Consider the following 14,566-nt stretch of genomic DNA (forward strand, 5'->3'; position numbering starts at 1 on the left):
GTCAGCCTGTTCCTTTCAACAGCTCCCTACAGACTCTGGTCCTATGAGAAAACTTGATACTTAGTTCTTGCTCCCTTCTCAAATCTCCACCCAGTAAGGTGAGATCTGATGATCATCTCCCCATTGCCATTTCTAACCTGATTTATAACAAATCAAGAGAGTACTCTGAATCAGCAAGTTACCTGTTTGCCATAGAAATTAGTGTCTCCTCTGAAAGAAGCACGAGAACCGGTGAAAGAGAACATGGGCAGAGGTACTGGGATTGGAACATTGACTCCCACCTAAAGCAAAGGAGAACTGCCATATTAATCACAAGATAAAGTAGCAGATTGTCAGTGATTAGTCGCTATAGCTGGATGCCTACTCATGGTGAAAACGACAACCACAGGAACAATTCTAGCTTGAACATACCTGCCCCACATCTACTAAGTGAGAATATTTCCGAGCTGTGGCTCCATTGGTGGTGAAGATTGCGGTTCCATTTCCATAGGGGTTATTGTTCACCATCTTAATTGCATCATCCAAAGTGTCTGCTTCCAGAACCACCAGGACAGGCCCAAAGATTTCCTCCTTGTAGCAAGTCATATTTGGCTGCCAAGACAAACAGCAGAAAAAGCAGACTGTAGGAAATAGCGTATGGTAAATACACATACTGCTCATCCTCAGGATATTCCTAGGAACACCCACCACACTGCATTGCCGCAGGCCATCCATCCTTCAGTCCTGCTTGCCATTCCACCATTTCCCTTGTCCTGACATCTATCTAGTCCACTAAAGAGGGCACCATTTGTAACTGCTAAAATGCTTTCTGCTTCTACTGCCTGCCTGACCTGAGTTACAAGTTAGGCCTTTGATCAAGGCTGATTAAAGCCAGGATTAATTCAGGATAGTTCACTCCTCTATAAGTCAGTGCCTGGGATTTGTGTCTCATAATTAGCAGTATTTGACAAATTCAAAAGCACCAGTTAGAGTACTTTAATCATTAATAACTAACACAACAAACTACAAAACATTCATCTGACGAGTTTTCTGTGGCTACTGATAACCTTATTAATGTATAGAAAACTACAAATCAAAAAATCTCAGTGAAACTTTTACTATTGAATACCTAACTATTTACAATGCATCAAAGGAAAGTGAAGTACTTTAAGATGTTTAATGAAAACAATGCAATTAAATTATGAGATAGATTAAAAGCCTGAAATATATAATAGCACTTAATCCATAAAATCCTAATACAAAGTACAATAGCAGAACTATCAAGATCGGTGCATTGTCATGTAATCACTCACCAAGAGGACCACAATTAATATTCCCCCATAGTAGCATCCATCTGTTGCACACCATGCACTATATTGAGAGGCTGTTTCAGTAAAACTGTGAATATGTTCAATTATTCAAAGAGCTTTTGTACCTTGTCCCATAATTACTCTTGTGAAGACTTGCACAAATATTTAACTTTTATTTCTACAAGTCCTTAAGTTGCAAATTGCAGGAATGTATAATGGAGAAAGGAAAATTTTAAGTCTGGCTGTTAATCATACTCTTTTTAGATATCTGCTGCTGGCCATTACGACAGAAAGTACACTGTGCCCAATGGATATTTATTTTGACGCAGTACAAATTGCCCGTATGTTCCTTTAATTGGCTGCATTCCAATAAAGTTAAGATTATCAACTTTATTCAGTTTGTTCTGCTCCCCTGGATTCTTTCATCACAACAGCATTACAATCAGCACTTTACTGGGATTGTGCAAGAGAAAGCTGAGCTATTTATGAGACTTCTACCTGGTGATTCTTGATTCTTGACTGATTTTGGCTAACTCATTTTTCAAGTGACCCTGCATTATACAGCATCAAGTTTTGGTTATGTTACCTTGACATTGGCAAGGATTGTTGGTCCAACAAAATTGCCATTTTCATAGCCCTTCACTTTGATATTACGGCCATCCAGAAGAAGACTTGCACCTTCTTTTACTCCTTTCTCAATCAGATGGCAAACACGTTCCTTAGCTTGGGGACTGATTAGAGGCCCTAGATCTGCTCCAGGCTGGTCTCCTGTAAAGAGGCAGAGACAAAAAAAAAAATTAACTCTTACAGTTTCCTCTTCATATGTATCATGGAAGTAACTACACTGGCAGGAAAAATCTGATGTTTCTGAGACACAGAACAAAGATTTGAGGCATTAATGAACTGAGGTAATAGCCTGCAACTCATAATCAACAAACAAGAGAAGGCATAAGCATAGTTTTAGATCACCAGAAAGCTAAAATTCAACAGATCCTTCTTAGAAAGAAAAGTTTTCTTCTTTGCAAGACTTCATCAAAAATAAATGAAAGTCAGGAGAATTCTCCTAGAATTAATGTTTAGTTTTTCTAAAGTGCTTGTTTCCATTTTTTCCTCTTATTGCATGCTTACTACAGATTGGAAGGATCTCTAAGTGAGACTGTTATATTAATGGTAGGTTTGTGTTCTACATAGGACATAACCTCAAAGTTTCAGTTAAAACAAAGCCAATTCTATAAACTGTGCATCAGTTGCATTGCCAAGCCTTCCTATACATTCCTAACTCCGAGTCTAGGGCTTTGTCCCACTCCAGATAATCTGCTAGCTCCCATACCTACGGACCAAACCTATGGAGCTAGCTGCTTCAAGGGATACACCACAGTATGGCAGATACACTAACCTAAAAAGCCACAGCTGTACAGAAGTGAAGTAACTAATAAGACATTATCTGAGCCTGTACCTGCATTTACGCGTAGATTTTTGGCTCTTTCCACCAGCTCTGGCAGCCATTTCTGTGCTTCTCCCACTAGAATTGCTGTAGACAGGGCCATGCAGCGTTGGCCGGCTGCTCCAAAAGCAGCTCCAACCAGCTGGTTCAAGGTGTTCTCCTTGTTGGCATCAGGCATCACCACACCATGGTTCTTTGCCCCCTGAAATACAAAACATAGGGCCTCCCATCATTAACCACCCCTGCCCACTTCTTTTCTAGCTCTTTGGCAGTATCCTGTTATAGTAGCTCTGAAGGCTACCAGCAGGCTGGCAAGAAGGGCAGCCTCCACACTTAACTCTCAGAAGGAAAGTCAGCTTCTGCTGCCGACTGGTGCGTTCTGTTTTAACATGCACAGACAGAGGCAGTCTGGGTGCTGCCGTGTGCTCCGTTCGGTGGCATTACCATGTTAGCCTGGACTCTCTTGCCATTCCGGGATCCTCTCTCATAGATGTACTCGCCGGCCTGATTAGATCCCACAAAGCTGATTGCTCTGATATCCGGATGGTCACAAATGAAATTCACAGCTTTAAATAGGAAATAACATATTATATATCGTGGTGCACAAACGTTTCCCTCTGTCCCCATCCCCACATTGCTAAATCCATGCATCTTTCTTCTTATCAGAATTCTTGCCTCTGTTTCCTACATCTTAGTCACATTTCACTGCTCATGGTGGCCATTCCCAAGGCGCCCAAGTGATGCTGAAACAAATTTACTGTTGGTTATTTGTATCCTTGGGTTCTGAATTTAATTGAGTGCTTTGGAAAATAATCTGCTTAGGAACTAGAATACTGGTGTCCACTGCATAGCCAGTGAGGCATTTAATTTTTGTTTAGTTTTCCTTGGTAAACACCAAGATGATTTATCTGCTTATTTCAACTGAAGCTTAGGTAGCTAAAGAGAATTTGAACACTTGCATACCTTGGAAATTCAGACCCTAGCCCCCAAAATTCTTGCCACCGTATCTCCCAAAATATTTCATGCAACATGCTAGAGAATCTTCCTGTCATCCCATTTCCCCTCCATCAAGAGTTTTCAAGCACCTTTACAAACTTATCTACCAGCAGTAGGATCAGACGCTCCAACTTGTTTTAGTACCTCCACTAAACGTACACCACAACACTTGCACACTCCAGCCATCTCCCAAGCAGGGCTATTATTACCTTCATGCTGTCCATGGATGATATTCAGGGTCCCGTCCGGGGCACCAGCATCCTGAAACAGCTTGGCAAGGAACATGAGTGCTCCTGGTACACGCTCCGACGGTTTCATCAAGAACGTGTTCCCACAAACCATAGCCATGGGGAACATCCACAGAGGAATCATGGCTGGGAAATTGAACGGCGCAATGCCAGCGCACACACCCAGAGGCAGACGGTAGGTGTAAGTGTCCATGTCTTTAGTGATGGAGGGCATTGTCTCTCCCAGTATGAGGGATGTCACACTGCAAGCATGTTCCACCACCTCTGCAGCAGAAAGGGCAATATGCCACTGGGTGATCTGTTAACAGTCAGTCCCCAAACTCCCTTCTCACCACTGCCTTGACCCTAGTCGTTCTTCCAGCCTTTTCCCACAACTTAAAACTGATTGTGCTCCAGAAAATCCCTTTGCTCTGCCAAGTACTGTGAGCTTATTGTGAATGGATCCTCTCCTGAGTACATTATATGCCACTGTGATAGGAGCACAGACACAACAGCCCCAGTAAAAGTACAGATGTGGTTTTAGTGTACCAGCTGCGATTCAACATATGAGAACAATCCCTTTGCAGCAATTTGTAGTCACTCCCAGGAAAAGAAAGGATTTAATAACTTGGAAGTGATTTAAGGAAGCCTTATCTAAGGGAATATTTCAGGTTAGGAGTTACAATTGCCCTTTTTCTTTTGGAAGGAGGCTTTGGAGGGAGCTACATGTACAAACTCCTGGAGCAAACAGTTGCTCAGGAGACCTCCTCCCTTCCTAAGGGATCTGAAAGCCCCTTTTGTAACAAGAGGAGCCAGCAGCTTACGGAGGCCTCGGAACACATCTCCCTCAGCATCAGCCAGGGTCTTCCCTTGCTCGAAGGTGATGAGTTTTGAAATTTCTTTCTGAAAACGGAAAACAAAGTTTATGAATGTTACTGAAGTACCTGCCAGGACATAGGGTGCAGGGTTAAGTTTACAGAGAGCTGAACATCAGCTGAACAGTCTGAGTAGACCCTGGGAAAGCCTGCATGGGCTGATTTGCTCCTTGTGGACAATAAGCAGTAAGTTGACAATAACTGTGGACAGTAAGTTGCACAGGTGATATTTAAAAACAACAAGAACAAAAAACAGCTGGAGGTTGGCTTATATTCTACTGCTTTCACATGTCACAAAGACACACAGAAAAATCTGTGGAATCCAAAAACATAGTAACATGCTTCTCCCACTTGTCTTTGTCAACTGGCACATTCTCCATCCAAGTTGAAAGTTCCTCCTGTGGTCTTTTGGTCAAAGGAACAAACGCAGAATAATACTCCTGAAGAAGCACTGCCTCTGTAGCCACGTTTGCCTGGAAAGTGCTTTGCCTCACCTCTAAATGACAGTGACTCTGTCAGCTCAATTATGGTAGCAAGACCTCATCAAGAATTCAGATAAAGCCTGAGACTCAATTTCATTCACCAAGTCAGCTACAAGGCATTCAGCAACAGCCGTCACACACAGATGTAGCGCCTCACCAGATTGTCTTTGATGAGCTGTTGATAACGCAGGAAGATTTGCTGGCGACTCAAGACAGATGTTTCTGACCAGTTCCAAAAAGCCTTTTTGCAAGAAGCCACAGCTGCCTCCATCTCACTGGGTGTAGCTTTCGGTACGCGAGCAACCACTTCGTTGGTAGCCTGATGGAAAAGAACAAATTGCATCAAAACTCCACTTTTTCCAGCTCTCCCTGACAACCATTCAACAGTCCCTCACAGCACATGCTTAAAATCCTTATTCTAAAAGGAGGTGTCCTTCTGATGGGGAAGGAGAAGAGACATTCCTCCCGTGGAACAGGCAAAAGGCCTGGGCTACAACAGGAATTCTACGTATTTCGTACTTCTGAAAACCCGTACTCTATACATCTCACAACAGGCATGCAGAAAGCTGTAAATGCAGTGCTGACTTCCAAGATGGAGTTGAAGTGACTTGTCTGATATATTTTTCAGCTTCTAGAGAGCGTAAGACAAAGGTTTCTGTGGCCTACGGCCTTTTCTCTCTGTATCGTCTTGGCTCATTTGCTCTCGTGCATTAAACAAAGCAAGGTTGCTTTGCAAAGAGCAGCACGTGATTGTGCAATTGGCACTGATGTTAGTTTACCTAGGTCACTAGGTTGAAAAAAGATCTTTATGAGCAACCTTAGTGCTATAGTATTTCAGCTTTTAGAGCTTGTCTTTGTTGGTTTGACCTCCTTCTCATGCACACTTAAAAATTAAGTCTGCTTTGACATGACAAAAACATCAGGTAAGTCACTAAGAGAGAAACTACTTAGAAAAAAATAACATTGTTTGCCCTATAGAGACCAAACGAACCTCAGGAACACAGCTTGCTGCCCTGAACACTTCCACAAAGCAAATCAAAGTAGGTCTTTACAGACAAAAGTTTTTAAAAACTGCTGTCCAAATGCTTATGGTGAGGGTCAGAATTCTGAGCCCTTTGGTGCAGGACTCAGGCAAGTGCAAGTGCTACTCATCTGAGTTCATTCTGCACTGCACAGCATCCAGCCTCTAAATTCACAGTGAATATTATGGTGCAGAGACGGAAACTCTCTCAAAGGAGAGAAGCTTCAGCTGCCAAGATTTTTACCTTGGTCTGACAGTGAAATCAATCTCTATCAGGACTTTACATACAGCTGGCATCAAATCGTATCAGGTTGCACACATGCAGGGTGAAAGGAAGCCGCCTGAAGTTCTGACATACTAATCACAGAGCCTTTCTATGAGCAAAATACAGTAAGCAGGATTTAAGCTTCCTCTTCAGAGATCACGGTTTTACTACACAGGGGAGATAAAGAAGGTCATCACTTTCCTAAGACTAACATTTCATGTGAAGAAGAAACTGAGAAGCAATTACACAGTGCTAAATCCATCTTAAGCTCCAAGACTAAGCTTTCTCAAGAAAGACATATACTTTCCCCTTTTGCCAAACGATTCAATGGAAGCACAGACCCTTACTGCACAGCGATTGTTAGTATATAAGCAGAGGCTGCTTCACTCACTGGGTTGTGGATATCGATCCATTCTGTAGTTTTGGATTCAACAAACTTCCCATCGATGAACAGTTTGGTTGTTGGCTGTGGAGGACAAAACGCAGGCCAGTGAGTGATCTTTGTCTCAAGGTGCCCACGTGCCAATGTGCCTCATTACATGTAGGTCTTCATTTACCACTAAGCCCCATTTTTCCCCCACTTTAAGAGCAAAATGGCTAAAGATCTTTCAAAAACTGTTACAGAAAAAATACATTGCTAGACTTACGTTCAGAGCTGTTTCAATCTACTTAAATACTATGTTACTAAGCAAATTAAAAACCTGCAATTCATAAGTGTTTAGAAAAAAACAGTTAATAATTCACTTTGTGAGGATTCCGCCTACCCGGTACAAACTGTACTATGTTCCTTTCCCATCAAACCACTAAGCGGGTTCATCTCTCAAGCTCATAGCTGCAGGCACTAAATCGGCCTTTCCCTGCTCCCCTGTGGTTCTGCAACTGTGGGCAAGGAACCTGTAGGTGCTGAGTTCACAGCGATCGTCCTGGCAGGCAGCACGGAGGACACAACTTCCTAACCCACGTGCAGGGGAGAGGAAAAGGAAGGTTTGGAATAAGGAAGGAGGAATAAGAGGGTTGGGATTCTATCCATGGTACAATGAAGGGAGATCAGAGGAAGAATTAGGAAGATAAACGGGGCCGGCTTGGACAAGTGACGGCAGTGAAACAGGACGAGTGGGAAGCAAAAGGGCAGCAAGAGCTGCAAGAAGCTGAGAAAGCGGGGCTGAGATGAGAGCTGTAACAACGCTGGTAACGTTGGAGCAGGGAGGTAACACCAGGGCGGTGGGTCGAAAGAAAAAAACCTTGCAGGCGATTACGTGGGTGGTCACACCTGGCGAAGCGGGGCAGAGGGCTGCGCTTGCGAAAGCACAAATCCTCTGCAGACCCCGGAGGGGAGCGCAGCGCCCGAGCACCTCGGCTGCCAGGGGAGGCCCCGGGGTGGTGCCGGCCGCACCCTCCTGTGGCCACCAGCCCTCCGCTAGCCACGCGTGGGTGCGCCCGCGGCGGACCCGCGAGCTCAGCGCCTCGCCCGGCCCTCGGTGCGGCGGGATTGCTGCGTTTTGGGGTTACCTGGAAGGGGCGGGAAAGCCACGCACACCGAGCAGCAGCTCCCCGCGGCCGGGGGGGCACCCCCATACCCTCACACCCCCTCCCGGGGGCCCGCCGCGGGCACTCACCACAGAGGACGACGAGGAGGAGGCGGCTGAGGCGATCCACGGCACCCCGGCTCTCCGCGGCAGCTGATAACACACGCAGATAACGGCGCGGTTAGCGGGGCTCCTCACCGCCCCCCCGGACCCTACCCGCCGCCCCCCCCGACCCGAGGCCGTCGCAGGGTCCCGGGGCTGTCCCCGCGGCCCCGGCCCCGCCGCCTCACCCCCAGCGCCACGCGCCGCCGCCCGCCCCAGGCCCCCCGCGCTGCCGCCGCCGCCGCCGCCGCCATGCCGGCCCAGGGTCCCTGCCCCGCCGCCCCTCAGCGGCGCCCCTCGCCCCGCCCCGCCCCCTCCCTCCCATTGGCCCGCCGGGCAGCGGCCTCGCCCTCGCCCCGCCCCCTGCCTCCACCGCCCCCCGCTCCGGGCCGCCGATTGGCCGCGCGGCCGAAGGCGGAATTTTTGTCTCCCCCCTCCCCTCCCGGCTGTGCTCACGTGACGCGGCAAGATGGCGGCTGCCGCGGACGGTGAGGCGCGGGGCGAGGGGGGGGGTGGCGGTGTCGGGCCCGGGCGCCCCCTCACCGCCCCCTCACCGCCCCCTCACCGCCGTCTCTTGCAGGCGCCGACCTGGAGGCCTCGCTGCTGAGCTTCGAGAAGCTGGACCGGGCCTCCCCGGACCTGTGGCCCGAGCAGCGTGAGTTTTGGGGGCTCTTGGGGGTGGTGGGGAGCCGCGGCGGGGTGCGCTCCCCCTGCCCGCCCCGCTCACCGCCGCTCTCTCTCTCTTGCAGTGCCGGGAGTCGCCGAGTTCGCCGCCTCCTTCAAAAGCGTAAGCCGCCCGCTCCGGGTCTCCTGTGCTGCTGCCCGCGTCCTGGCCGAGCCTCCTGCGGCTCGCTGAGCCTCCCGTCTGCAGCCTGGGGTGGAAGGAAGGGCTTTAAGCTTTAGGGAAGCCTCCTCTGGGGTCCTCTCCTTAGTTTGTGGGTGTTACTGCCCTGCTTTAACCCTTAAAGCGTCCAGAGGAATCTAAAAAACAAGACTAAGCGTTAAACTATCCCCACAGAGCACCTGGAACCCTCATCTTCCCTGTCAGTTTAACTGGCCTTAAGTTTTAGCTCAAACTTTCTTGTGTGTTCCCAAAGATGCCGTTGTCTGAGCGTGGTCTGTTTTCTGCATCTTGTTTTTCTTTTCCAAACCAGCCTATTACGAATTCTCCTCCCAAATGGATGGCTGAGCTGGAAAATGATGATATAGATATGTTAAAGGGTGAGTATGGGCGCTGGGGAGGGTGTGGTTGTCAAAGCAGGTGGGAATTCCTTCCTTACAAAAAAGAAGGGTTAAAGGGCTTGCTTCTGAACCCTTCTGGAGGTGTAGGGATGGGGAGTGATCCTTCTGTGTTATTCAGTGTTTATTTTAGAGTCTTTGTCGTGGATGCCTAACAGTTTGTGCTTTTATTCTTTTTACTTTTTTATTCATTATCCCATTAATTTATTTTACTTCTGAAAGCAAGAAACTCCTATCAGCGAGCCCTGTGGCCTTCGATCTCTAGCCCTTGCATTTGCAGAATCTGCAGCTGAAGGATCTAGATTAGTAGTCTCTTTATCTTGTCAATTACCTCGATTTTTTGTTACTCCTGTCATCTCCAGGAAAATATCCTGACATCAAAGGCTGTCTGTTTTTTCAAAACAAGCAAATAAGAACTAGTTAAACCTGTGTAACATTATATATTATGTTTCAGTTACCTCTCTTACTAATATTTTACTGTAGAAATACAATAGGTGTCTCCTGTTGTTTGAGAAGAGGCATAAGGGTTGTTTTGGTAGACCTCAAATGATTAACATTGGTGACCAGCTTAGATTTCTTGAGTGGCTTGCTGAATGATGTTGTGTGCATGTGTTTTCACTCTTGTAACTGAGATCTCCAGTGGAAACGTTGTTTGTAAGGCTGTTTGAAAAGCTGCATAAAGGCTAGCTAGCATATGGATTTACTGCATATTACAGTCATTTGTAGCAATCATCCTTGAGCTTGCTCTTCTTTCTCACGTGAATTCCAGCTGAATTGTTCTGTGTTGGAAGTAGGACAAATTGCTTTTTATATGGCCATAACTTTTTGCTGGTTCTCATGTCTGAGTTGTAAGGATTAAAGAACATATTCTGCACAGCTCAAATTGAAATTGTAGAAAGTATTACTTGAATGCTCTGTGAAATAGTAAACATATAAACTGCCACTAGAGGTCTGTAGACAGTGTTAAAAATCGTGCTTTTCTCTCTTTTTAGAGTTGGGGAGCCTCACTACAGCTAACCTGATGGAGAAGGTTCGTGGCCTGCAGAACTTGGCTTACCAGCTGGGGTTGGATGAATGTAAGTTCTATGCGTGGATGTGACTGGCTGCGTTGCAAATCCTCCCACTAAAACATGCACTTCTAGTACACAAGTAGTTGGAGAAGTGTGTTGGCGGATTTGGTAAATATCTTGCAGTTGTGGTGGTGCAGTAGGAGATCTTCTGATGGGGAAGTGTGCTACCCTGAACAAGCCTACCCTGGTGCAATGAAACCTAACATTTAGAGTTTCTTATCTTTGGGGTTTGACTTCTATTTTGAATATTAAGGTCTAGTAATGTGATAAGATAACACAGTAATTTGTGACCTTCAAAAACAGGGAGAGGGCACCTGCAGAACAGAATGCCTACTTCTCCAGCTTACAGCCTACCTACGTGGGGGAAAATATCCTAGCAGTAATTACCAGATATCACTTTGACTTACATTTGACTTAAATAAATCAGGTAACTTTGCTTCACTTCCTGCACAGATGCTGAAGCTATTTCTCAGAATATTTGTGACAGTACTTGTGTGAAACTTCATGTAATACCTACACGTTGAGCCTTTTACTTGTTAGCAATTAGTGCTCATGCTGCTTTCTGGTTCTGTAGTTGCTGTGTTTTCTCCTATAGTCAGCTGTAGCGGGAGGTGCTGTCAGTACATACTGAAATTGACCTTCATCCCACTTACCAACAACCAATTTTTATCAATTTTTTTGAAGCTGTTGCTTTCATCATCACATTTGGGACTTTGTTGTGAACAGGTTGATCCAGCTTTGAAGATTTCAAGGGGATTGTGCTTCCTTTAAGCACTGCCTGTGCATATTGACACATTTAAATTTTTTTGCTTAATTTTGGCCTATCGTAGACATTAGCTGCAGTTACTCTTGGGCTATACACAGAGCTTTGAAAGCTTACCAGCTTTAAGCCTACAATGCTCTAATGCTTTTTTTAATCAACAGATCATTAAAACTGTTTGAACACGCTCCCTGCACTTAAAAAAAAAATATTGCACTTTCAGTGCTAATGTCTTTTAAGATTGTAAGAAGCATTTAGGGGAGTAGAAGTTATACTTTAACAAAGGAAACCTTAGTCAAATACGAAGACTGGCTGATTGACATGTAAGCCTACAGCTTAATTGAGAAAGCCAAGCAGCTTTGCTATGCTAAATGGAGTTTAAGCAGAGCCTAAGTTACATCAAGTGAACAAAGCTTAGCAATTTTTATGTTGCATTTATTTCTATTTATTTTTACCGAGAACAAATAAATATGAAAAGAAGACCAAGTGAGGAAAAAACGTTTGAGGTCTGAGAGTTATAACCATTAGTCTATGGTAACTGATTTCTTGAATTTCTAAGGCTTATGAAAGCTCTCTTCGTGTTTGTAACAACTTGTTGATGAAGTCTACTTTCCTTTAATCTGTAATATATGTAAAGCTTTGTATGTCATAACATGTACATTTATTTTAGGAAAACTTTCACAGAAAATGAAGTGCTGAGTTTGAACAGGGCCTCTCAGGACCATTTTTTCCAATACTGTCTTTAAGTTATTTTCTCTTGCAGACTTAGATAAGTGAGAAAACAAGAAGAAATGTAAAAAAAGATCTGTTTATTAAAGTTAAGAGACTTGTGGTTTTGGTTCAGAGGTATATGATTTGATTATATCTTTGTATATTGAAATGCATTACTCCATGTTTTTATGTGGCTGATCATCGAAACTGCTTATCAAAAACAGGATTAAAAAAACATCCTGACCTATCTCCTCTAGATGGCAGCATGAAGCTTCTCATAGCATTCTTGATACTTCTTAAAATTGTACACTTTCAGTCACGATTTGAAGTTCGTTTTTCCCAAGACATTTTTTGACACGTTTCCTGTTCTAAATGTGTACTGTCCTTTTGGCAGTACTTTCACAGGTTTCATCTGTATTATGTGAGAAACAATCCTGCTTCATTGTGTCAGCAACTTATTCACTTTTCCTTCCAATGCTCCCCTTCTACGTTTTAATTCCTTTGTATTTTCAAAGGCTTCTGTGTTTGTCCAGGTTATTTATGAAATGCTGTTCAGGACCAGAACAATTCCTGCAGCACTCCATGACAAATGTACCAATTCAGTGACTTTGTAGTTCTGTTGTGAGGTCTGCTACAGAACCAGTTCACAGCACCCTTCTTATAACCTTCTTATAAATATGTATTATAATTCATGAGGCAAAGTGACATGTGGGACTGGGTACCTCTTCAAAAGCTTTCTTTATCAAAGCAGTATTCTGACATTAAAATTGAGATCTGAGCAGTGAATTTAACAAGATATAGTTTGAAATTAATAATTACTTAATTATATGCCTTTTTTCTTAAATTCTGATGAACTGCCTTAGTATTTTGCCTGGGACCAATGGAAGGCTGATATGTTCCTAATCATTTGGGTTATTCTACTTATTCTTTAAAAATACTAGCGCAGGCTCTTCAGTGTTTGGGAGCATCTTGAGTGGTCCAGCAATTACTGGCAGTGAACATCACTGTCCACAGAACCGTTTGGCAAGATATATTAAAAATACAGGATGCAAGTTATCAACATCTGATGACACAGAGTTAACTCAGAAGAATGTTATAATGTCTACCTGCGCTATCGAGAAAGGAAAATGTTTTCATGAAATGTTTTCATCTGTGACATAATGTATAAGCTATATTTCTAGACAAATACAGGAAACAAAACTATACTACTGCTTTTCTCTAGGAATGGTTGAATACTACATGGATTCCACATTCTTATGTGTAGTTCCATTTGTCCCTAGCTTTTTGGCCATGGATTTCTCTGTCTCGTTTGCTTTCCTGTGCTTCTGACAAATGTATGCTCTTTGTACCTAACTTTCCTCCTCTTTTTCCTGTAGGGTTACCTTTACTTTCTATAACCCGGCCTATTTTTTGTTGAATGTCCCGTGGTTTCTGTGAATCGAATTAAGTTATTAACATGACTAGATTTCTCTATTGAGTGAAACTGAATAGACTTGCCCTGCTTTGATTGTAACACTAAGTTCATCAAACAGCAACTAGAAACTTCAGAGGTGACCTTTAATGTCAGAGGTCTCGGATGCAGCAAATGCCATTCGAACTGGGATAATGCTAACAGAGCTTCCTCCAGTATTTTGATGGGCATTTCAGGAGTTGAGCATCTTGCCCTCTGTTAAGATTTCTGTGCAGTGTGGCTCGCATCTGTTTGGACTACACTAGCTTTATTCGATAACACAACAGTCTCAGAGTTTGGGATGATAATGTCACAATTTGAGATAGACATTTGCCACCTGAAATGGTTAATGCTATTTTTGGTAATGCCAGTTCCCTCCTCCTCCTCTGAGGGAACAGTGACTGCTTTCTGAATAAGGTAGCTGTTGATCTTTCCAGTTATTTATCCAATTTCTCCAGCTTCAGTGGTACCCAATAAATTGAGTTCATAATTGCGTAAAATCAATTGCTGACTTGGCTTTTTTCTTCATAGCTTAAAAGGCTTATGTTTGGCAGATACCTTGTAACTATCCTAAGTTTTTTTTTTTTAACCAAATAAATGGTGAGTGAGCGTGTTTTTTGTTCTGGCTGCATGTTCTCCCAAACATTCATTTCCCTTTTACTAAGATGCAGGCCATTAAACTGCCTATTAAAGATGGACTAGTCTTCCATAATTCAGAGCTTATTTGCACCACAGAATAAAACATAGTGTTCTATAAAGCTTTTTTTTATGTTTTGCCAAACTTTGGAACAAACCAATTTGTAAAAGGGTAAAGTAGGTAGGATGGAGAAGCAGAGGAAGTATTGCATCTCTGAAGGAATGTGGTTGTCCAGAGACTTCTGGAAAGCCCTGCTATGAATTTCCAACATCTTCAGGTACCACTTGGTAGATTAGTTCAGAAGTCCTGAGGTGTATATATGCCCAATATCACAGCCATGCTTCCTGTTTATAAAATCTCACTGATGCTAGTATGATTATCAGGCTGCTGTGCTGTCATACTGTAGCTTCAGCAATGAAATTCATTAGTATAAGACTTCCTGAAAAGCCTGGTCTTTTAAAGGCCTGATATA

General features: G+C 44.0%; 2 protein-coding genes across 18 annotated transcripts in view; one reads left to right on the top strand and one right to left on the bottom strand.

The window, feature by feature from the left end:
- Nucleotides 1-8,549, bottom strand: part of ALDH6A1 (aldehyde dehydrogenase 6 family member A1) — a 10,189-nt gene extending 1,640 nt beyond the window's left edge. Inside the window, exons 1-11 of the mRNA XM_080595488.1 lie at nucleotides 8,416-8,549; nucleotides 8,216-8,278; nucleotides 6,991-7,065; nucleotides 5,471-5,632; nucleotides 4,781-4,859; nucleotides 3,939-4,241; nucleotides 3,178-3,299; nucleotides 2,746-2,935; nucleotides 1,876-2,057; nucleotides 412-591; nucleotides 183-281 (exon numbers count right to left, since the gene is read on the bottom strand). Coding sequence (XP_080451614.1) covers nucleotides 183-281; nucleotides 412-591; nucleotides 1,876-2,057; nucleotides 2,746-2,935; nucleotides 3,178-3,299; nucleotides 3,939-4,241; nucleotides 4,781-4,859; nucleotides 5,471-5,632; nucleotides 6,991-7,065; nucleotides 8,216-8,278; nucleotides 8,416-8,481 — 1,521 coding nt within the window. The 5' untranslated portion in view covers nucleotides 8,482-8,549. The remainder of the gene's footprint in view (nucleotides 1-182; nucleotides 282-411; nucleotides 592-1,875; nucleotides 2,058-2,745; nucleotides 2,936-3,177; nucleotides 3,300-3,938; nucleotides 4,242-4,780; nucleotides 4,860-5,470; nucleotides 5,633-6,990; nucleotides 7,066-8,215; nucleotides 8,279-8,415) is intronic.
- An 84-nt stretch (nucleotides 8,550-8,633) lies between these two features.
- LIN52 (lin-52 DREAM MuvB core complex component) overlaps nucleotides 8,634-14,566 on the top strand; it is a 46,400-nt gene continuing 40,467 nt past the window's right edge. For 4 of the 17 annotated variants that reach the window (XM_080595503.1, XM_080595508.1, XM_080595506.1 and 1 more), the window contains exons 1-5: nucleotides 8,634-8,715; nucleotides 8,808-8,882; nucleotides 8,977-9,014; nucleotides 9,382-9,448; nucleotides 10,459-10,542. In XM_080595503.1, coding sequence (XP_080451629.1) covers nucleotides 8,697-8,715; nucleotides 8,808-8,882; nucleotides 8,977-9,014; nucleotides 9,382-9,448; nucleotides 10,459-10,542 — 283 coding nt within the window. In that variant the 5' untranslated portion in view covers nucleotides 8,634-8,696. The other 13 variants (XR_013952233.1, XR_013952234.1, XR_013952235.1 and 10 more) reach the window with 11 other exon arrangements.

The sequence above is a fragment of the Anser brachyrhynchus genome, assembly GCF_964034855.1.
Source record: "Anser brachyrhynchus genome assembly, chromosome: 5".
Classification (NCBI taxonomy): Eukaryota; Metazoa; Chordata; class Aves; order Anseriformes; family Anatidae; genus Anser; species Anser brachyrhynchus.